Below are 23,637 nucleotides of genomic sequence, written 5' to 3'. Positions count from 1 at the left end.
GGCGCGGGCGGCCGGGCGTGAGGCGAGCCATGGCCAACGTCAAGGTGGCCGTGCGGGTCCGGCCGCTGAGCAAAAGGTGCGTGAGGGCGCCGCGGGGAGGCTCCGTGACAAGCTGCGGGGCGAGGCGGGGCCGGGCCGGGCAGCGCCGTGCTCGGGACGGGGAAGGGGGAGCGGGGCTGGGGTCGTCCCTCCGGCGCGCCCTGTGGCTCGGGGGCTTGCTTGGGGACCCTGAGGCGTCCCTCCTCCCGAGCTCTCCCAGACGGGACGGTTGCCATCCAGCGTGAGGGAGGCTGCTCTTCCTCCTCCCTTGTTGCTGGGATTCCCAGAGCCGGACATTGCCGCTGGCTGCTCCGCTCCCCCCCCGGCTGCTGGTCTCCGATGGGCAGGGCGGCAGGCAGGCAGGACGGCTTGAGGACAACTCCCCCAAACAAGAAGGTGCCGCAGCACAGCACGCTGGTGGGCTCTGGATCTAACGTATGGCTGAAAGCCTGCGGGCTGTGGAAGTTTGGGGAGGAAAGGGAAGGAAAAGGAGATTTTAGTGGCTTGTAATTTACGCCTCCTGTCAGAGGAATGCTGTCGCACTCCGGGCAGCACTGCTCAGAGGGCTGTCCCAGAGACAGGGCTGCCTTCTGGTTAGTGGGAGTCCCACGCTGCCTTCCGACTTCAGTGCCTTGTGTGATAAATACCCCTTTCACGGAGTGGGGAAAAGGATTCTGGAAGAGGTGCCCAGCCAGCAGTACAGCAGCACGCTTTGCACTTTTAAGGTCTGATTTGCCTGTGGATTTCTTGCAGGAAGATACCAGAGAATGCTGAATAAAGTAAAATAATGTAAAAACAAATCCCAAACAAACTAAAAAACAACCAGCCAAACGAACAAAAATAAAACAAACAACAAACATGCAAACAAAACAACAACTACAACAAAAATACTGCTAGTCTTAAATAATAGAAAAGGGAAAGCTGGAAAGTAATTTACAGGTGTTCAATAAATTTTACCTTTGGCTCAAAACCAACTGATCCAAAAATATTCTAGCCATAATGACATTAAAAAAACAGATGTTTGGGTAATATAATTCTGATCTATAACACAGCTGTGGATAGAACAGATTTTGATAGATAGTGGCATATTTTAAGAAGAGTTGCAGCATGGAATTAAGCCAAGTTTAGCCTTTCATTGCTTAGTGTTGCTTTAATGTTGGAGATATTCTCTGTCTAATCTACTTCCATACTTCCATTCTCTATCTTATCTACTTCCATAGTCATTCCTAGCACTGACTGGTTAAATAAATTGCCTATATAAATATACTCTCTAGAAATAAAAAGCAGTACACAAATGCAAAGTATTAACATTAAAATGCCAATTTTAATGAGATCAAGTTGTTCAGACCATAGGACTCTTGTTTCAGCGTTGCAGAGTTCTCTGGAGATTGCAAATACTTCCAAGTTTGACTTGACGATGTGTTTCATTGTGCAGCCAATTAGATTTGTTTCTCCCACAATAGCATTTGGCTTTGCATCACTTTTGATTTAATGTTTCTTCCCCGATGGGTAGTATTTAACAGTGGATACATGATTACAGCATTAAATAGTGCCTATAACTGTGACAGGTAGGATGTGACAAACAAAAACCTTTGACGTAGTCAGCGTGGGCCAGCAGTTTGATAGAGGGTGCAGTTTGGGACAGTGGGTGGGAGCAGAAACACAGCCTGGTGCACAAGGGTGAAATGAATCTGGCACTGAAATGGAAATGTTTGTACAAAGGGGAGAACAGAAACCCAGGGGATAAAATGGGCAGAGACTGTTAAATAATTCCACCTGCTCCATCTGTGGCAACATAACTGATGGGATGGGCAAGCAGAGACCAGTCCTGTGGTATTTGGCCCCAAAGGCAATTGCTGTTTATTCCCTGCATTGTGTTGCCACAGCTGAGGTCAGCAAAAGCATTCATGGTGGCTTTTAATTTTTCATAATGGGGAAGGAGAAGTGATCAAATGTTGTCTGTGAATGCTCTGAACTTGCTTTATGGTCTTGACCAAAATTGCCTGAACATAATGACTTCAAGGCAAATACCACATATGTGAACACTTAACATAACCTTGATAAAGATTGGAAAGCCTAAAGTTTTTAGTGAGAATAGAGGCCTACTCTATCTATTTCAGTTTCTTAAACCACCTCCACGTTGTGGTCACATACATGTATACCTCTCACCCTCTCTATACACACACGCCGTGATGGCCATTAACAGGCGCCCATGTTGCCAGAGCTCCTAGGATCTCCTAGGTGCTTCAAAAGGAAAAGCTACCTGCAAAAAAGAGTTTGACTTAAACTGAACAACTGTAATATGTGCAATTGCAGTTTAAGTGATTAAACTTTGTTTTTTTAGAGTCCTGAAGATGGAGGAGCTATGAGCAAACACTAGTACCAGAGCATTAGTTGGTCATTTCTAGACTGTCCAAACTTCACGTACTTATTGCTTCATTTAATTTACATGGGCAGGCAAACTTTGTTTTTGTGTCTTGAAGTTTACAGAATATTTGGAAGTTAAAATATCTTAATATGAGACAGCATAAAATCCTACTTCCTGTTTAAAGTATCTATTTATTATAAACCATTTTAATCACATCTGTTACTTGCTATTTAGCATAAGTCAGAGTGGTCTTTTTGTTTTGTGCCTGTTCAGCACCCATCACAATGTATTCTTTGATACACTGTGCCAGCTCTTCGGCTCCTATGCGGTAATAATCCCCCATGGTTAAAAAGCACACACAGTTGTATAGAGTGCAGAAATCTTTCCTTCGACTGAACTTTAAATAGCTTGTGGCTAATGTTCTTCATAAAGCCATCAGTCATTCTGTTACAGACTAAGCTATTTTTTGGCATCAAAGCATTGTCCTGGGAGAAAAATCCCTTGAGTATGTTCCATGGAGTGGCATTGCTTCCAAAAATCTTTATTATACATTTACAATTATAAGTCCAAAAAAAATTTACATTGTATTCACATCAATACTTGTTCTCCATAACTGCATTTGCCCCTTTTTGAACATCTGCAGGGGTTGGAATTAGATGATCTCGAAGGTCTCTTCCAACCCAAACCATTCTATGATTTTATGGGTGGGATGAAGTACAGCTGCCTCAAGCCTTTTCCTCCATGATCCCTACGCAAAATGCATTTCCTTTACACAATGGACTTTGGGAACTGCTATGTACAAAGTCTTTAAGATAGGAAAAAATATATTTTTTAAAAAAAACAGTGTTCTATACCACAATGAAAAGCCTCATGCCTTACTATAGGATTCTCTTCTTAGTATGCACCAGTGACCAGAAGTCATTGCATTCCTTCACGGATTGTGGCCTGGGTAAAATGATTCAGAGCAAGTTTATTTAATGGAATTGTAAAACGATAGCGGTGATAGTTAAATGCTTGACAGTAGGGCATGCAAGTTTCCCTGTGACACTTTCTGAGAGTTTAATATACTTCATTGGGCCCTGAAGTTTGGGAAATGCTTGTGCAGGATACAGCAAATCAGAAGGTGTTTTCTGCTGTTGAAAATCTCTTTCCAGTTGCCTCTGGGGCCTGGAAAAGGAGAGACTGGCAAGGAGCTCTTATTGGAAAAGGTCTTTCTGGGATCTTTATTAACGCACAAAAGAACTTGCATCCTCCATGAACCTCATAGACATGTCACCTAAGAGTCACTAAACAGGTGAATTAACGAGAAAACTGTCCTTTTTCTTTTTTTTTCCTGCTTTGCATTGTCTCTAAGTTCTGGCTTGAAGGCCTCCTGGCCAGCTGTTTATTTCCCAGTCCCCTGACGAGCTCTGGAGCCTGTCCTCCACACACTGGCAAATGAGAGCTTCCAAGAAACATCTGGGTAGTCCCGGGTGGCAGAGCTGAACCCAGTTTCCAGCTGTGCAGGTGTTTACCATCACAGTCTGAGCCTCAGCAGGAGTTTTCGTTGTTGCGGCTGTTCTCTGTGGCACAATCCTCTAATGGCTGTCCTGTGGTGCAGCAGGTAGTGAGGCTTGAGGGTAGGATAGGGAAGGAGGAGTTCAGTTTGAGGCCTTAAGACCACAGGTGATGGCTGTGAGCAAGCCCAAGGCTGGGAGGTATTTACCTGAGGTAGTAGGGAAAGTTTGTGTGTTAAGATTTCCAGAAAAGCGCTCGGTGTATCAGGCTAATCTGGCAGTATGTTGAGTTTAGCTGTGGTGAACAGATGAGAGAAGAGCTATGCTGATTGGTGCGTTATCATGTTAATATTTAAAAATAATTTCTATTAAAAAGGAAAACTATGTGGAAAAACAGAATTGCTTTAAAAATCATTCTGAAATGATGCCGGGTATGCCTTTATTAACCTGCTGTAGGATCAGCTTCTTTAACTAGTCTCTGTGCTGTGATCTGCCTCGTTTGTTATTTCTAAGCACATTGTGGTAAGTAGAAGGAAGTATTTTTTTGTAAGAAGGACTTGTGGCAGTTTTATAGATTGTGATATTAGGTGTTTTACATGCTTCTGCATAACTACAAGAACTTAAATGCAGCAATCTTGCCTTCTATTGACAAGAATGGTAACTTGTAGCAACTGGTAAAAAACTTTCCTTGCATCTTGTGCATAACAGCTGTTAAAATTTGTGTCAAAATAAAATTAAAGCAGTAGCAGATTGGAGGCTATTGTTGGTCTCCCTCCTACCCTATCAAAATGAATGTGTTCGTCCTGGTTATACAAGTACGTTCCCTTTGCAGCATGTATTCTTCACTGGTTGCTTGCTGTGGTCCTTTTCAAGCATGTTTTGAAGCGGCCCTGTTCTGGTTCTTGTACCTCCATCTTAAAACTCCATCTTATAACTCCTTAATTTTGTTTAACTTGAAAAATCAGGGTTAGTAAGAAAAGAGCATTTGTTTTCCTTATAAAGGTTGATATGAGCATTTTTTTCTTCTTTTTGATGCTTTTCTGTAGCTGGCTTAAACTTTGCTCCGAGACCCAAGTGTGTGTTGGGTAAATGAGATCTCTATTAATGGAACATTGCCATTATCTCCATTATTTTCTCTATTGCATGTGTATGGAACTAACTTGCCTAAAAATAGGTATATTCTACATTAGGAAAAAAAAAAAAAAAAAAAGTGAAAAATTTTCTGGAAAATGGATGGATTATAATTTAGTTTTATTATTCAACATATGTTTCATATGGATGTAACTTTCAACTGTAAGGCAAAATACTACATCCTTTCAAGAAAATGGCGAAGTTGTTCTAGATTTCAAAGGGACTGAAAAATCTCAGTGAAAAGAAAAGGTATAACTAAAGGAAACACCAAGTAACAGGCAAGAGTAGAAAACACTTTTTAGCTAGTTTAGTACTGCTAGATACTTCTCATGCTATAACAAAATCAAGAGTAAGGCTGGCCATTGAACACAGTGTAGCAAAATGTCTGTCTTCTACTTTATCTCCTTACCCTTCTCAATCGGATATTATAATTTATATTTTCCTTGCTACTTTGGTGATTCATCCTCTCACACCCAGACAAATGGCAGGTTATTTTTGTCTTCTATGATGGTTAAATGAGTGTTGTTCCTCTGTGTCCTGTTACTTAACAGTTCCTCTTTTCAGGTGGTTGTAGTTGAACTCTCAAAAGCTGTGAGGTTTGGGCCTGGTACCTGATGGTAGAAAAGAACTGTTTCCAGCCTCTAAGAGTTGCATCTGAAAATCTGCACAAACTCCATTGGTTATGCATTGTTCATGATTTCAAGCTTTTTTTTTCCACATAAGAACTGGGTTTTTTGAAAGAAAAGTTGAGGGTCAAATTTTTTATTTTAAAGGAGGTCCCTTTCCCAAAGAAATGTATTTTAATGTTTGTGTATCCTGTTTTGTAACCTAGTCTATTGTTAAGGTTATCTTGACATCTTTTCCTCTCTCTCTAATTAGTTATTTTCCTTTGCCCAGTCTATTATTTAAAGTTTCATGTAAACTATCCTTGAGGTGGCTGCTCTTTTCTGTCAGTGTCTATACTTGGCAGTGTCAGGTGGTTTTCATAAGCCACATCTGTGGTTTTTGTAAGGGTACTGCATCAGCAGCCTCTCCCAGATGTATTCTTGCAGCCACACAGAGCAAGTTTTGTACCTCTTTTTTTAAAGGGCAGACTTTGTAGCTTCTTAAAAGGGTAAAACTCTGCATGTCCGAGTGACCAAATGCTTCAAGGCTAACAAAACCCATTCCACAGAAGGTGATGCTTCTGTAATGATGCGTGACAACGCTGTGCCTGTACTGATGTAAGCTGGGAGGAGCACAAGGCGCTAACTTCTGGCAGTCTGCTCTCTGAAGTAAGAGGCTGATCGTCTTCTCTTCTCTCACGTGTTGCCTGTGCAAATGCAGCTGCAACAACACTGCTGCAGCCTTTTGAAGCCCTTCTAGCTGATGCTTTGTGTTTTCATAAAACACTTCCTCCCGAGTCCTAGAAATGCTTTACAAACATCAGAATGTTTTGGAGCAGGGATCAGATTTTTTAATGAGAAAAATAGGAAAAATGTAGGGCGAAAATGGGGAAAATTGTAATTAAATAACCTGTAAAACCATCTCTGTGATGGACAGTTTTGTTCTCTAAGACCACATATTCTGTCTGAGGCAAAATTGTATTTATGTATGATGATGTGACTGGATGTGTGGAGATAGCTGCACACCTCCCCAGGGGCATGGTGCAGAGGCTGGAAGTTGGTCTTGTGGGACCTGTGTGTAGTACAGGATGAGATGCTAACACTGTGCACAGGGAATTTATGTGACCTTTGGCTAGGTGCTCCCCAGTTTCCTTTTCTTTAATCGTACTCTTTTAATCTTTTCCTGCAGTCTTTCCTTCTGTAGTATAGATTTTGTAAAAAAGACAGTTCTGCACCTCTGTTTTTTAGAAGGTGAGGGTTCACTGTAGGAGCTGATTGTGGTGCAATGGGAGAGAGAACTAAGCAAGAGGGATGAGAGTGCACTGCAGCATTCAGTGAAACTGTCATTTATTTAACTGTGATCACAGATAAAGGCTCTGTCCTGGTGGAATGAAGACTGACCAGTGTATCCAAATTCTGATTTGCATGGAAATCACATGGCTTTTGCACAGAATTTCTTTGTTGCAAAAGTTTTTTTAATTGTACTGTCCTGTTACTCAGTAAACAGCTGGGAAATCAAGGGTAGAGGAGTATCTCCTTTGGGTGGAACTGGTCTGCAACGTTGTTGAAATTGTCCTTATTTCATGCTTCTCAAATGCTGGTGGTATGACAGATGAGAGGAATTTTTCTTGTTCTCTTCCCTCCTCCCTTCAGTGCCTCTGGAATAATGCTGCTTTCTTTCATACAAGACTCTTCAAAGCACTGGTGGATCATTAGGAGCATTTCTGACTTGGATTGCTCACGGAAGATGCCTGACACTCTTGTTCTAGCAGTAGAAGGCTTCAAAGATGGTGCAGACAGGGACACCAGAGGAGGCCATCCTGTGCTTCCCTTCTGAGCTCATTGAGGTGCATAGCAAAAGCCTGAGTGTGATCAAGAAAATGTTAACTGTTTGAGCAGGCCTGTATCCCTAAAGAGCACTGCTAATGTCTTGTGTTTATCTCTGCATCAAATACTCCTATTTTTGTTGCTGTATACTGTTTGCAAAGAAGAATAGGAGGAAGCCACACTAGGATGATGGTGATCACTAGGAAAGGTGACTTTTTTTGACCATCAGATTGTGTCAGCTGCTGCCAGAGCTAGTGGAAGCTTTATCCAGCTGGAAGCAGCCTTGAAAGCTAACTTGAGCAACATGTCTGTTACAGCAGTGGGCTGTCTTGGTGAACTTTGTGTACTTGGCTTCAGTATGGATTTTTAAATTATTTATGAACATCTGTTTTGAATTTGGTAGGAAGATTGCTGACTGGGTGTGCACTCCTCTTTTGCAAGACCCAGTAAAACAATTAGGACTTAAAAAGAAATATCCACAGTGGTATTGGGCAGCTCTACATAATGAAAAACACTGGAAACAAGCTTTAGGTAAATTATCTTGAATGCTGATACTTCAAAAATAAAAACAAATCCTGCATTAGCCAAAGGGAATGTGTTCAGACTGTTCGCAGCTTGTGATTTTTCCCATGTTTCAGCAGCAGGGCTAAGGATACAGATTATGTTGGCGTCATGTAGGGATGCTGTGTTTGGGAAAGTTGTGGTTGCAGGTACCTCAGCTTGTCAGGAAAGTGCAGAAGCTCCAATGGCTGAAGGCTTTGACATTCTCCTCTACAATTCCTGATGGAGCAGAAGAGACTCTTACTCTTCTCATTGCATCCACTTAGCAGGCATGTCCTCAATCTGTTTTGTCTCAGGTGTCTTTTCTGTCTGAACAGTAGCATAATTTAGAAAATATGTCCTGTTAGTTGTTTCTTAGTTTCCATGGCAAAGGTCAGTCACTCAGGAGGTGCAAAGTCAGCAGGTTCTCAACAATACCTTTGCCAAGGCCACCAATAAAGAGGAGGCAGAGGCACTGTACAATATACTAGTAATGGAAAGATAAATCTGAATACCCCCTGAAGGCTTTCCTATACAGACCTTCAGACTTTATGACCAAAAAATCTTGGGTTAGATTTGCCACAGGATTATAGTTCAACTCCTGGTGTGGCGATTGCAAGGGGTGCCACTGGACAACACAAAATGTCCCAGGTACAGGTGGAGGTAGTTTGGTAAATGCTGTACCATACTTAGAGATTTTGTGATCCATTGCTGTGGCAATGGACCACACACTGAGAAGCGACAGTCCCAGAGAAGGTAGCAGTGAGTGCTGGCCTGCATCCTGCCAAGTACGTCATGGGAGTGCTTTTGATTGTATTTGTAAGCAGAGTGTGAAAATGCTCTTTGCTACAGAGGCTGCGCAAGGCTGATATTTCTAGAAAAGTTGGGAAAGTAATATTTAAGTGAAGTGTTCCAAAAAAAATAGAACCAATGGGATTGCCCACACCAGCAATAATCTCTGCCAGAGGGGGCAGAGTGACGGTTGCTGTACTGCTTTCGAGCTGGCACTACCACCTCTATCTCAGTATAGGCTGAGATTGGTTTTGGAGTTAGTTTGGGTGATGGGAATTGGCAGGAAAGGCATAAAATGCATGCAACAATTGCTTTGCACTATTATTTTCAAAATTTGTATGAGTAAACACATACTCTATTCTTTCTCGAATTATCAAGGGTTTCTCATATTTGAGTGGTATATTTTGGCTTTAATATTTTTAATTACTTTTGAGTAGTAGGTGGTCAGTATATGTAGAAGCTGTTCTGTTGTATGGCATTACTGTTAATGATTCCAGTATTTTTGGGTTACTGCGTGAACGTGTTTTTAAACAGGCAACTTTCAAAAGTCAGCTTCTTTGTTCTTTAAGTGTCTGACTTATTTGCGAGGATGGAGGAGGAGTGGGGCAAATTTTATAAAGCCTAAACTAAACAACTGCCCTTCTTCCCACCCACTGCTTCCTCCAGCTCTTTATACCTACTTGCACACTGCATCTGACCTAATTTCAGTGAGATCCAGCAAGATGTGGCAATGTTCCTCTCATGGGTCTTGATCCTTGATTCTTTTCTGCTGGCTCGTTCTTCCAGGTCTTGCAGAGTGTCTGCTGTCCCTCTGGGATTGCGTTAGCTTTATATGTGGGCTGCAACAATGATTTGTCATTGGACCAGCAACTGTTAGGGGAGATTTTCCATTGAGCTTCCCCTGTTTTTTGGCTGGACTGCCACAGCAATTTGCTTCCATTGGGTCTCTGTTGTAGCTCCCTGTTACAGCCCTGCTGCTGCATTTTGTAGTTTTGTCACTGAGTTTGCATTTTGCTAAAACTTAGTTTCTGGGAAGATCCAGGACTTGTCTGGGCTCACATACCATGAAGTGGTCTTAACTTGTTCTCACGCAGGGTGGTGTAGTCTGTGCAAAGTAAAGTAATCTAGAAGGAGAGACACTTCCTACACATAGCATCATTTTTTCAAAGAGAGAAGGGATGATAGGGAAGCTGAATGTTAAGATCACTGTGACTTCTGAGCAGTAGAAGTCAAACATATTACAAGACAAGTGTACTTTGGGGTTGATTTTATTGGTACAAGTTGTACAGCTTTCATACCTGTGGAGCAGAGCATCCATTCTTAAGGATGAAAGATTGTTTTATTGGTAAAACGCATGCTATGGTACACACATATAAGGCTGTGTGGACAAATGTGTTTTTTTGTAGTGTCTGTACTCAGGAGTTAAGGTCAGAACATCTACAACAGCTGGAAGTGTGCTTTACCTGTTAGACTTCAAATATTAACCAAAGAACTTTGGGAAAGGAAGCCCAGGTTTGTACCTAAATGAAGTATGAAATAAACACGTTTACACAGAGGTTGAACAAAGAGTTTGTAAGACTGGGGGCAGCTACAGGTCCAGGCTTGTTGTATGCTCAATGCTCTCAAGCTGTAAATTGTTGCAGAAGGGAGTGGTCTCCATTCCCATCACTGCATGTTCATGCCCTTTCTCATTTTCTTTTTACCAACTGTGTGACCACTGTATCCAATGTTCTGAAACAGCTTGCTGGCCCAGGGGTACACTGTTGTTTGTTTTTTTTTTATTTATTTTGCTGTGCTTGTTTTCTGATCACAGCTAATTTGAGTCATTGCATAGGGGTGTGATTCATAGATCAGATACAAAAAATGAAGTGAGAACACATGTGGAGCTTTGGAGAGAAGACAAATTGCCCTTTGCAACAACAGCCTGCAGCTGAGACACGTAAAGTAGGCTGTGAACCTGTGCCCAGAGCAATGGGAGACATTATTCTGTTCATGTTTGCTGAAGGCTTTCTTGTCATGTGAAACTTGAACAAAGCTACTTGATTGCTACATAAAGTTTTTTGTCTGCAAAGAGATATCATCATAACGCTGTAGTGTAAGGTGATATGGTAACTTTGTTTTCTGTTGTTTGTATTGTTTTTGTAAGCTTATAAATATGAGCATATTAATTTTGTGTGTGAATAATCTTCATACCTTGGAAGTCTTGTATTTGGAATTTCTTCTTTAGCTTGAGTCTTCAGTAATTATTTGGTCTGGGAGTACGTTAGTCATTAGAACCCATTGTGTAAAGTCACTTGTTCATAGGGTTTGTACAGCAGATATGGGCTGCAGGCAGTGAGTTTTGTGTAATTACTGTTGGTGGGGCTGGGAGCACTGCTCGTTGTTGAGGTTGCCTTATGTATATGTAATGAGAACACCCTGGCATTTAAAGCTATTGGAAGGTACTGAAATTATTCCATGCACGAACACCTGCCTCAGGCTACATATTTTTAAATTTCATCCAGAGCAGTTCAGCTGCTACAGAAGATGAGGGAAAATTTGCTTCTAAAATATTTAAAAGCAACTTAGGGTGACCTTTTATTTGAATTTTCCAATTATTTAAAACTGGGACTCAGGTGTGTATTTTCTGAGTTCTCCAGCTGAATCCACCCATTTCAGTTCGTATGTCTAAATAACTAAAACTCTTAACAAGCTTGGTGAAGACTTGCAAGAACACAGTGGATAAAACTTTGAAGGGATCTGTTTTTGCCAAATTGTGCTTGCATGGTCCCTGTAAAACTCATCCATTGACCATTGGCTTAATAAATGGAGCTTGGTGTTATCCGGCTCACAATTAAAGCCTGTGTATAAGAACTGATAGCAAGATTTTCCAATCTATTCTCATTGATGTTTGCCGACCTCATCTGGTATCCAGGAAGAAACTGCTTCATTTCTGGAGCATAGGAGTAAATTGGGGGCAGAGACTGGAAGGAACTGACAAGGAGAGCAGGACAGTGTGACTATGAGCAGAGACGTAGCCCCAAAACAGCTACAGTGCAGTAGAGAAGGGAACTGAGACTTGCAGAGCAGGTGAGGATATTAAAATTGAATGTGCATGCGTGAGCTAGGCCAGAGAGAAGAGATAGCAGATAACATGTAAGAGATGATGTGTGTAGATAGCGGGAGGAGGATTATAGGAACTCCTTGAACTAACTGAGGTGATAAGGCTGGAGGGGTAACAGCAGGACTGAAAAATAGAGAGTGGTCATGGGATTAGGAAGCAGGATAAAGCCAAGATTATCCTGGGGCAGTGGAGAAGGAGGTATATGCAACTGAAACAAACTCCCTCCTATAGGATCCCTCCAGTTTTGTCTTTCCTGTGCTGTTCTTAAATTCTGGTGAAATTCTCAGCCAAAATGTCCCATTTCCTCTTGTGTCTGCTCTGCTGTAGAGGATAACTGAGTTTTGTCCATTGTCTAAGCTGGCAGAGGTTTCTGTATGGGTATGAAAATCCCCAAATTTACTTGTGCAGGAAAACACTTGCTTTTCAAAACATTTAGGAAATTGCATGCATACAGATTAAATGTATCTGCAGATTTGTACTGTAAAAACCCAAACCTCCATCCTTAGGCATTTGTCATTCCTCACTTGTTCTTTAGGGAACCTTCTAATGCCACTGTTGGGTACCCAGCTGTATGTAAGGCAACTCCCAGGAGCATTTATTGTTTTCCTAGGATCTAAAAAGGGTGTTCTAGTGGTTGTTGAAGCACTGAATGCTCGCAACTTGACTGAAACCTAAGGCAGCTGTGCTTGAACAGCGTATGTATTTTCTATGTCAAGTGCCATGCAAAAGTATGTATTACAAAAGCTACGAAGTTCTGTGTGTCTCAACACTCAAAACTAGTAAAGCGAGGCACAGAGACACTAAGGTAAAACATTATTTTCTAGCTGTAAAATGGGGACAGCATATGGATTAAAATGTATACAAATCTTCTTCATGCTTATAAAGCTCTCAAATTCTACAGTGATCATCTCTGTGGAAGAGTTGATAGAAAAAGTAGAAGCAGTGTCCTAAGGGTTCATTTTGAATGTTGTTTTGAATGGGGGGAAACACTGAGACTCCAAAGGCAGGCTGTGGTGTGCTATGTACTGTCTGAAAGTTAGCCGTCAATGAAAGGAGCTTGCACTTGGTCAGACAGTATTCATACAAATGTAAGGAAATCTGTTAAAAGAGAGATTTGGGGCCACAAATGAATGGTGGTCAATCAGGTTTGAATTTTCTAACTCAATTAAAATTGAGTAAAACAAAACCAAATAAACTCAAATAAAACCAATTTATTTGGTTTCTAACTGACCAGATGATACCAAACCAGCTGTTTACCAAGTGATGCATGCACAGATTATCATCACTGATGCTGCCTGTCCCTTCAGCTTAATTTTAAACAAAGCATGATAAAACTGCACTAGGGATGAAATTGATTTTATTTCTAATTGAATTTTATTCCAGCTCTGCCAAGGCATTAGGCTTCATCAAAACAAACACTGTGATAAAGTTGCAGCTTACAAAGTTTGTCAGAGCTGTTTCAATATCAGAGTGCAAAGGAATTGCACTACAGAAGGAATACGACAGCTAAAACATCTTTCCTCTGTTCTTAGCATCAAAGTGTGTATTTATTTTCTGCTGTCAGATAAACAGGCTGCTGACCTCTTCTTTCTCATATCTCTTATTATGTATAGAAACAATCCATGTTACTTGTTGAGGAGAACAAAACTCAATGCTCCTATAAATAAGAACACACAACTTGAAGTATCTGTAATGGTGTTGGCTGGTGAAGTTTTTTGTTTTGTTCACATTCTATTTTTTCGCTCTTTCCACATCCTCTTTCATTTTTTTTCTAGTACGACTCATCTTTGGAAGCAGAAGTTGTATGTGGTAGATTCTAGTCATAGCTGTGTTCAGTGGGGATTTTGTGCAAGTATATACATGAGTACACGGTCCTTTGCACTTGTGGAACAATCCTGTATGTTTACATTTCAGGACAGTTTTGTTTTGCTAAAGATAACTTGTTTGAGGACTGTAGCAAACAATTTGGATTATGTGGTAAAAATTAGTGTTACTTGACAAAAACTGGCTTGTGGGTCTGTGATGTGGATCCATACTCTACAAAACACTGCCAGTCTACAGGGGCTGTGCTCTACTTCATAGTAACAATGCCAGTGCAGTTTTTAAAAAGTTAAATTACATTTCCTACGTTATTTTTCCTTATAAATATAATTTAGAATAACAATTCTTAATCTGAAATACAGTTCTGTTTTATTCTGTTTTTGAGAACAAGCACTTTGAACCTGTTTGACCACAGTGCTGTTTTCTTTTCCCTGTTGTTGTTATGATACCTGTCTAGGATCTGTGAATGCAACTTCCTATTGTACTGTCTTATAAAGTGTTTGTTTTATATCTGGACTGAAGGTCTTTCAAGTAAATGCATGTATCTGGGGTTTATGAGTTTGAAATGTGTTTTTCTGTGTCTTCATATTTTAAATGAATCTTTGAATGTGTTTTGTTTCCAGAGAGAGTGCAGAAGGAGGAAGAGTGATTGTAGAAGTTGATGACAAAGTAGCAACAGTAAGAAATATAAAGGTATGCTTTCTATTTTCTTCTGTTTCTCAATGTAATGATTCTGATGTGATGCTTTTCTGTTTGTTTGACTGTTGGATCACTTTAAAAGAAATACTAAGGGAGACATTTAAACTTCCACAGCTCTTGATTTGCATTGAAAGTTGTTTTTACTTTTTGTTTGTAGACAGGGAATGTAGCATCTAACTGTTATCTGTATTTTGCTTTTATCAAAGCTTCTGTGCTCTGGCTGCATGCCATTATTCAAAGCTGTTAGTAAATTGTTTAGGATTTTGCACTTATCTTACTGTAACTAACATCTGGTTGAGTTCTTTCCATGTTTCTCTCCTCCTCTCATATTTATACTCAGAGTGTAACTGACTTGCATGAGATAGCTGAACTTTTTGCTCTATGCTTCATGCCTTGGTAAAAGACCAAGAGCTTTAAGAATAAATGTAATGTAGCCGTCTTCCACTGACAGCATTGGAGTTCACATGCAGGGGAATCAACCCTGTGTTTTAGACTCTTGTACTTAAAGATACTAATACTTAAAGCTGCCATGTTCCTTCACTGAATCAATGGGAATGGGAACCAAGCAATTTTGTGTTGTCAAACATCTGTCTGCTTGAAAGGCAAATAGATGAAATTACTGAGGTGATAGTGGGAGTTCTCAAAGATGGATGCAGTTTGCATTTCTTTATATCTGTGAGCAACCCAGTTATTCTAGCAGGCTGACTCAAGAAATACATAAGGTTTTGAACAGAAACCTGGGCAAAAATAGAACAAATGGTTTTGGACTCTACTTTTTTTTTTTTTTTTTCTTGGGGATTTTGTGGTATTCACTGTGGGTGTTCCTTTTTTTGAAGACAGAAGAAGGAAAAGCATTAGTGGTATAGGAGGTCGTATGGATGTGAAGTGTTGCTGATCTGTATACTTCATTTGTTTATTGGTACTGGTGTTGAGGCACTGGTGCTCTGAGAGTTTGCTAGTTCTCAGTCAGAATTATGGCAGTTGAGCTGACTGTGTTGCTTTTGGTAGGACAACACTTTCTCTGAAAAGAGGGCTAAAAGTAGTGCGTGATCATTTCCTCCCTGCTAGTCAGGTGTGAAAGCTTGCTGTCTTTGGAGAGTCTGAGATTCACTGCTTTGTGAAATAACTTTGCCTAATTCCTTGTATGTGTGATAAAGCTCTCCAGCTGTAAGCTGTCCCTTATTTTCCTTGGGAAGGCTTCAGTTGCCATGGCAACGCTGCAGGCCCCAGCTGGGAAGGCCTCTGTAGGCAGGTGGAGGCCTCAGTCCTGCCACTGGGTAATTGGGCCCAGCTGGGCCCTGTGAGACCTAGTGGGTTATAACTTTATTTTTTAAAAAGGAGCTTTGGGCTGCCTTGGGGTGCTGGGAAGATAAAGTGGGCTCAACAGGCCAGGTAGGGTTGTTTGGAGATGCAAGAGCCAGATTGTGAACATTTTCTCTTGTGATGTTACATAATTGGTGAGTTTCATAAAGGGAGTGAGTTTGTTTTCTGTGTAAACTAAATTTAGACAGCCTTTAATGAAGCCAAGTAAGTTTACCTTAGTGCATAAACTAATATTTATATACCAATGTTGACATTGTATTTGGGGTACTTGGTGGTTTTAGTTCAAAACAAAATAAAACCCTGCAAGTCAGTGAAGATCCCAGGCTTCACAAGGTACAGGCAGATCTGCTTCTGTCAGGCAGGAGGGTATTTTCCTGAGGTGAAGAGGTATCTTTTTTTGTGCGCGTCTTGGGCTTTTTTTGTTTGTTTGTTTTTATTTGTTTTTTACATGCTGTCATGGGAAGGCAGTGCCGCAAGCCATCTTTATCTATTTCTACAGAAAATCTAAGGAAATAAAAGGTAACTGCATAAAAAGAGCTCTGAATCACAACATGGTGGAAACATTGTTACTGAAGATGATCAATAGTTTCATTAATGCCTTAAGTCGGGCTAAAGGAAATCTTGGTTGTACTTGTATCAATGTAACAACTTTAGAATCAAGTGGTGTTTAAAATAAATTAAATTCCTTTAATTTAAAATAACTTTAAATTACTTCTACTTTATTTTGCTTTTTATTGGTTTAATAAAAAACAAAACGCATGTGCAAAACTGTCAGAGGGGCCTGTAGATTCATTTTCAGTATTTCAGTCATTATTTCCGACTGCTCTGCTTAGAAAGGCTTCACTCATTGCTGTTAACTGGAAGAGGTTAGCCACTGTAGCGTGCAGTTACAGCAAAAGATGTATTAGCTTTCCAACACAACAAAGCAAAGGGGAAATAAGAATAGGCCTGTGTTTTTAAACAGAGAGTGAGAAAGTCTCTTTTTTTTTTTTTTTTTTTTTTTTTTTGGTTCTTTTCACTTTGTGCCTTGCTTCTCTGATGCAGTTCTCTTGTCATTTCTCAGTTTCATTGAGAAACATGGAAAGAGTTGTGGAGCCTTCCTGCTAATATAGGCTGAAGAACCTTATCTATAGTAACTGAACCCTTCAGCAGGCCTTTCCTGCATCAGTCTGTGAATCAAAGGAAAATTAATTAAGAGGATTAACTGTTTTGCTGTTCCTTTTCTACAATACAGATCCTAGATAAATCTCCTATTATTTTTTAAAATGCTTGCTTTTTAGTCAAAATCGAAGTGAAATCTTTTTTCCTTCTGTTGTCAGGCTGACAATAGGCTTGATGGCACTTGGGACTCAAGAGAAAAGACTGTGGCCTTCAGTTTTGATTACTGCTATTGGTCAGTTGATCCTGAAGACCCAAAATATGCATCTCAGGAAATGGTAAGTGATGCTGTTCTTCATATATTTTTCCACTCTGTTCTGTCCTTTATTTTCACACTTAAAGTAAGTGATCGAGATGTTAGATGAAATTTCATTTTCTTATCTGCCCCCATCTTTTTCTTATATTGGTTGCAATACCCTTGTTTGTCAACTAATGAAAGCTTTCATTGGGTCTGCCAGCTTTGGTAATGATCATTAATTGTGATGTTCTGAGGACTCAAGCTTAGCAATGACAATTTTGCAGGGGGCCTAAAAGGAATCTTCTCAAAGAAGAAAGTTCTAAGATTAGACAAAAAGTTTCAAAGTGATTCTACCAAAAGGATCAATAGTGAAGTAATCAAATCTTTAAAAAGCAGTATTAAATTTTATTTACAGTTTATTTTGAACACTATTTCTTGCTAAATTATCAGAAATCTCTTAACTAAATATGACTCCTAGTAGTTTGAAGTTCCAGTGTTTGATTAAGAAGGTTGAAGAACTCATTATTAAAATATATTTTCTTTGTTATTTAAAAAATAATTATTAAATCTATTTTTAAATAAATAACATGCATTGCAAAGCTATCCAAAGATAATCGTATGCACTCAGAGATATGTATGTCAGTATTAAAATGGGCTTTCACCGCGCTTTTTTTTGTCTTGTACCTTTGTCTTGTATCTTATTTCAATTTATTGTCAGGGCCGTTGTTCCCAACATTCCAACCTGTGTAACTTTGTTTTTCCTCAAAAAAAAAACAAACAAGCTTTTCCACAGAAAGTATCACTTAAGACTGACCGAGTCCTGTGAAATTCTTATTTCTGGTGGTGGTGGGCACAGAATTGTTTTACTTCTAGGAGTCCATATTTGAATAACTATTAAATTTGGTGATATCAGAATGATGGGTCAGATTCTTGACTGTGTGAGACTTCCTGCTTGGCACAGAAACATGGAAAAGATTTGGGGAATTCAGGAAGTGTTTTTTTCGTTTGTTTGTTTTTGTTTTTTTTTGTTTGTTTGTTTTGTTTTGTTTTTTGTTTTTTTTTTTAAAAAAAAGAGCACTCTTCTCTTTTAAAGAAGTACAAAGCACTAGATAAACTTCCACTGTAGGGATTGCAAATAACATCTTTGTGTTCAACTGTTTTTTGTGTGTGTTTTGTTTTGTTTTGTTTTTTTCTTGGTGTTGGTTGATTTTTCTCCCCAACCGCTTTATGCTTTCTGACTTGCTTATTTGGGTGTTGTAGTCTTCATAAGCTTCTTTTATACAACTAGAAGTCTAGTTTTTAGAACTGTTGAGAATACAGTTGGCTTTCTAACTGACAAGGTTTAGCAAATGAAGTGTTGATAAACACAGTCTGCCAAGTCAGCTTTGTCTCTACTCAGTATGAAAAGCGATTGGAGCTGCCAAATGGAAAATACAAATATTGGCTAGAAAGTGTAATAGTTGTTGTAAAATATATGTGCAACTGAAAAAGAATGTCAAATACAATATAAACAGCACAACTTCCTTGCTGGATCTGAGTAGGTATTTCAAATACTTAGGGAGTCTTGCATTAACATAGAATATAGTTTTATCCAATAAAAATACTGAAAGGGAAACGTGAATTCACTGGCTATAGAAAATTAAGTAAGTAGGCCATAGTTTCCTTACTCATGGCATAGCTGCCAAATGTGACTGCTGGCAAAAGGATATCTGTTCTGCTGCATGTAATTGAGTTGCCGAGCCTTGGATAGACCTGTTCCATGGGTTAAGAAATGTTTAAAGAGGGACTGGCACTTGGAGTAAGACCTGGAGTCATGAGTGAATTCCTTGGGCTTTTTACCTGTCTTGGTGATTGTAAAACCAGTAAAGCATTACTATAATCTCATTTAGAAGAGGGCTGCTGGCATACTGCAACTTTACTGTGCTTGTCTGCTTTTATCTGCCCCGTACACTGTATGAATGAAGTTTATTGTACTAATTCCACATTTTCATCAGTACTTCAGTGTTGAGGTCAAAGTTTCTAAGCCTCCTTACAGCAATAATGCTATTGGCAGCCTCAGGAGGTTCAGTTACGTTTTCCTCCAGTAAAAGCTTTCTTTCATGAGCTGATCTTGGATTACTGTTTCCTTGAAGATGTCATGCCAACTGTTATCATACATGGTAGGTGTATTGTTTGAGGAGGCAAGGCAGATTGAAGAATCTGCCTTCAGGTTCACTTTTGCAGAATGCTGTCTTTCAGTAAACTGCCCTTTTACTTTGTCCTCTGGACTGAGATATAAAAATGAAGTCATGGCAGCTCTTTTTGTTTTATTGTCACAGAATCCATAACAACTGTAGGGCTGCAAATTGTAGTGCCCAGATGAAAATAAGATTTTGAAGATACAGATCTGTTTCTCTGAATATGTGTTAGAGTTTAATGTGGATGTTAACATTGTTCAGGTTCTGAACAATGAATTGTTCAGAAATTGAATTGAATTCTAGAGATGACTACACACTGCATTTTATTCCCTATATACATGTATTTTGATTGTGTACTTCACAGACAGTTGTGACAGAGCTAAGTACTCTGTTAAGTACTTAAGTACATGTGTAAGTACTTTCAAAAGTTTAGATGTAAAATTCAATTTTATTGTTCTTTTTATTTTTTAAAAAGTGCTTTCTCTGCCACCTACCTGTATTCCACTTCTATTTGCCAAAACGTGGATCCATGTTGCATGCCTTGTTTGTTTCTCCTGATATGTTCATGTTAATATTTCTTCTATCCCTATTTTTACTTTAAAAGGGGGGAAGGGAAGAGATATTTTTCATTTTAGTTTGGGGAGAGCAAACCTTGTAATACAGTAAGATGAAGAGGAACTGAACCAAATTAATAATGCCTATGTAACAGACTATATGCCTCTTCTTTTTTTTTAGTAGCACTCTAACTAGAAGTCCTTTTCCCTTCAACGAGCTGAAGCAATCTCAAAAATAGAAATTATTTTTAAGTGTTACTGCCTATGTGTTTCTTTTGGGCTGAATTGAAAAAATAATTCTCACTTCAGGGATATACAAGTCTTCCTGATTAGCATTACATAAAGATCATAAACCCTGTCATATTTCTGAAAAGAGGACTGTTGGTTAATTTAAAAACAAAACTGATTTTTTGACTAATAAAAGACAAGCCTATTACTGCTGATGTCTGGGAAGTAGGTTTCTTAGCAGAAATAATCTGTTGGATAGCAGTAGGCTTCAGAAGATGACTTCCGCAGCAAGTGGATAGTCTTTGCAAATCAGTTATTCTCTCATTCAAAACATTTGTGAGGAACTAGATATAAGTTGGAGATTTGTTATCCTAATTTCTCTCCTGGTGAAATATGAATCTAATGTTTCTAATGATGACTCAGTAATTTGTAAGCTTAATTTAAATGTATAATAGCAGTGGTCTGAATTCTTAGTCTTCCTTTAGAAGATAAATGAATTCTTCAAAAAATTTAAGATTTGTGAAATAGTTGAGCTGTGTAAGTGCTATGTTCACTTTCCAAGTTAACTGAATGCTATGTTTTGCAAAGGGCCCTCTGATTTTATATGGCCAGTTGGAGGTCCTTGGGCCTGTGTGGTGGTTTTACTTGAGTGGGCAGCCGAGCTCTACCACAACCGCTCTCTCACTCCCCCTCTCCTCAAAGAGGAATGGGGAGAAAATACAACACAGAGAGCTCGAGGTTTGAGATGAGAATGGTTTAGTGAAAGAGAATGGGGAGAAAAAGAAACAGTAAGTCTGTGCAGAAGCACAGAGAAAAGGGAAAAAAAATATTCTCTACTTCCCATTAATGACCGATGTTCAGCCACGTCCTGGGAAGCGGGACCTCAAAATGCTTAGTGGTTGTTCAGGAGGAACAGCCCCCTCCCCCACGAGAGCCCCCCTTTTATTGCTGAGACATCAGGTGTTATGGAATATCCCTTTGGTTGGTTTAGATCAGTTGCCCTGGCGATGTCCCCTCCCCATCACTTGCCCACCCCCAGCCTGCTGGCTCTTGGGGGCTTGGAAGGAGTCCTGAAGCTGTGCCAGCACTATGCAGCAGTAGACACAACACTGGAGTGATACCAGTGCTGTTCCAGCTACGAGTGCAGAGCACAGCACTGTGTGGGCTGCTGCAGGGAAAGGTGACTCCATCCCAGACAGACCCAACACAGCCTAGCCTGTCACTTGCTTTCTCACTGGGCAGGTGAATACTTCCCCATTGATGTAGAGCTGAGGTTTTCATCTCCCTTCACAGTGCAATTATTTACAAAGGGGAGTCTACATTCTCTTTTTAAAGACAAGTTTATTCTAAGTGGATCTGTTGGTATATAAACAAAATAGAGGAACAGAAATAACCTCAGGAAAGAGTCATGGCTAAATCAAGCAGTCACTAAAGGAAAGAAGGAAAGGAAGCAGATACACTAAATCATTCGATGTACATGAGGTGAACAAGGCACTAGTGCTACATAGCAGAAAAATGAATATCAAAAGATTGTGTGTGAGTGGAGAAAGTACAGGTAACAAATAAGCATGAATAGAGGACAGGAACACAACATTTGATGGGCTAATAAGAAACAAAAGATAACTCTGAAAGACCATAAGCATCTAAGAGCAAAAGCTTATGCATGGTTTTTCTGATCTTACCTCTGCAACTTCTGTTGTGTTTTCCATGGTTATGAACAGTGGAATGGTTATTCCAAACCTGTCAGTCACTGTCAAATACAAATCACTGTGAAGATTTCTTTTTTGAGGAGGGGAATAAAAGAGACTCAAGCAAGTGCAATGTTTCTGTCCATGTTCCTTTTCCTGTCACTTTTCTGTTCCTTTTTCTCTTTGCCCTGACGCTGCAGAACTAGTTTGACTTCACAATGGCAGAATGCTTAAAGCCTGCACCTAAACTTTACCATTTGCATCCAGCAAAGGAGAGTTTCCCCACATTTCCCTGCTTTCTTGTACTAACCATTTTTTGGAAGGTGAACTTGATGCTGTACAAAACCCGTCTGAGTAAAGGGGGACACTTCAGTAAGAGTAACTCCTGCTTTGTCCTCCCTTGTACTTCCTCCACAAATGTCTTCAGGAAGCTGTGTGTAGCTTATGATTGTTTTCCGAAGACAATGTGGAAGTTATTACTCTGGCAATTGTGTAATTAGGGGATTACCCTCAATAGAGATTCATGACATGCTTCCATTTTGCAATAAAAATGTCTGCAAACCTGTAAGGCAGTAATGTTGTTTGGTAATGATATTGTAATGGTATTTGTTTAGGACTATAATTTCTAGCCTAATAGGCAGATTCAAAGAGGGTGATTCATTCTGATAGATGAGTAATAATTATTTTTAGGTGCTTTGAATATTAATTAATATTCATATAATAATCCAATAAATAAAAATAAATAAAAATTCATATAATAAATAATCCATAATTAATTTTTAGGTGCTTTGAAACTTTTAAGGTTGTGCCACAAATAACCATCTAAATGTAAATTTACTTAAATTGTAGCACTTCTCTTATCTGGCATAGAACAGGCTGATTCAATCTCTCAAATTTCCTTTGTAGTACCTAAAATAGCTCTTAATAAACCTTTCCTCAAGTCTGGTTTAGCTCCACCAAGCAAAGGAACTTGTTTAAAACCTCTGTAAAACTTAAATAAATACCCATTTAAACCCCACAGACAAAAAAGTTGAACAAAATCTTGAGAATGTTCTGCATGACTATAGAAGCCCATGCAAGTATTAAGTATTCTTCTAGCTGCTTATTAAAACTTTAGTCCTCAGCTTCCCTCCAGCCATCCTAGCCATCCGGTTATTGTGTATCCACAGTAACTGTGGTGGGCAGACTGACCCACAGGATGTAAGAGCAGGTATTTAAACACAGCAGTTGCCATAGATAACTGATGTGTAGTAATCTGTTCCTTTTGATAAGAGGAATACATCCCATGACTAATGGTCTATGAATGGTAGTAATGGTGAGACCCAGAAAGGTTTAAGCACTTATTTCACTAGCATCCAGGTCTCTGAAACAACTTTTGAAGATTCTAAGCTTAGGTTTTGTGACCTAGTGCACTGGTTAAATGGAGATTATGATCTCCCTGATAAACAATTTAGACCTTAGTGTTTTTACCTCATGTGTTGCTTCCTGAAGGAAGCCTGATACTGACATCAGTCAGGGTATTTCATACTTCTGGGCATGAGCTGGTGAGGATTTTGTTTTTGATTTGACATAGCACAGTAGGATAATGCAGGTATGAATACTCCTTCAGTATCTGAGTATTATCATTTTCAGTAATTTTGTGACCCATGCTGGAATCATAAAAACACTTAACCAAAAATTTCATGGCCGAAGAACAAGATGGAAAGCAATGCAAGAGCTCAGAGGTTGTTGTAAACAACTGAGTGTTGATACAGTCTTAGATATTTTTCCCTGAAAGATTATATCGATGAGAGATGTCTGCCTATCTACACAACAAAACCTTGTTTTCATGATTTAATATTGATTTCCCT

The 23,637-nt window shown here is 39.5% G+C and overlaps 1 protein-coding gene across 7 annotated transcripts in view; it reads left to right on the top strand.

The window, feature by feature from the left end:
• STARD9 (StAR related lipid transfer domain containing 9) overlaps positions 1-23,637 on the top strand; it is a 107,481-nt gene continuing 83,844 nt past the window's right edge. For 3 of the 7 annotated variants that reach the window (XM_084521374.1, XM_084521373.1, XM_084521372.1), the window contains exons 1-3: positions 1-76; positions 14,346-14,415; positions 17,064-17,180. In XM_084521374.1, coding sequence (XP_084377500.1) covers positions 30-76; positions 14,346-14,415; positions 17,064-17,180 — 234 coding nt within the window. In that variant the 5' untranslated portion in view covers positions 1-29. Of the gene's footprint in view, positions 77-4,373; positions 4,426-10,744; positions 10,899-14,345; positions 14,416-15,778; positions 15,879-17,063; positions 17,181-23,637 lie in introns of those variants that run through there. The other 4 variants (XM_084521376.1, XM_084521377.1, XM_084521375.1 and 1 more) reach the window with 4 other exon arrangements.

This window comes from Aythya ferina (genome assembly GCF_964211825.1).
Source record: "Aythya ferina genome assembly, chromosome: 5".
NCBI classification, from domain to species: domain Eukaryota; kingdom Metazoa; phylum Chordata; class Aves; order Anseriformes; family Anatidae; genus Aythya; species Aythya ferina.
This window is presented reverse-complemented; position numbering and strand designations above follow the sequence as displayed.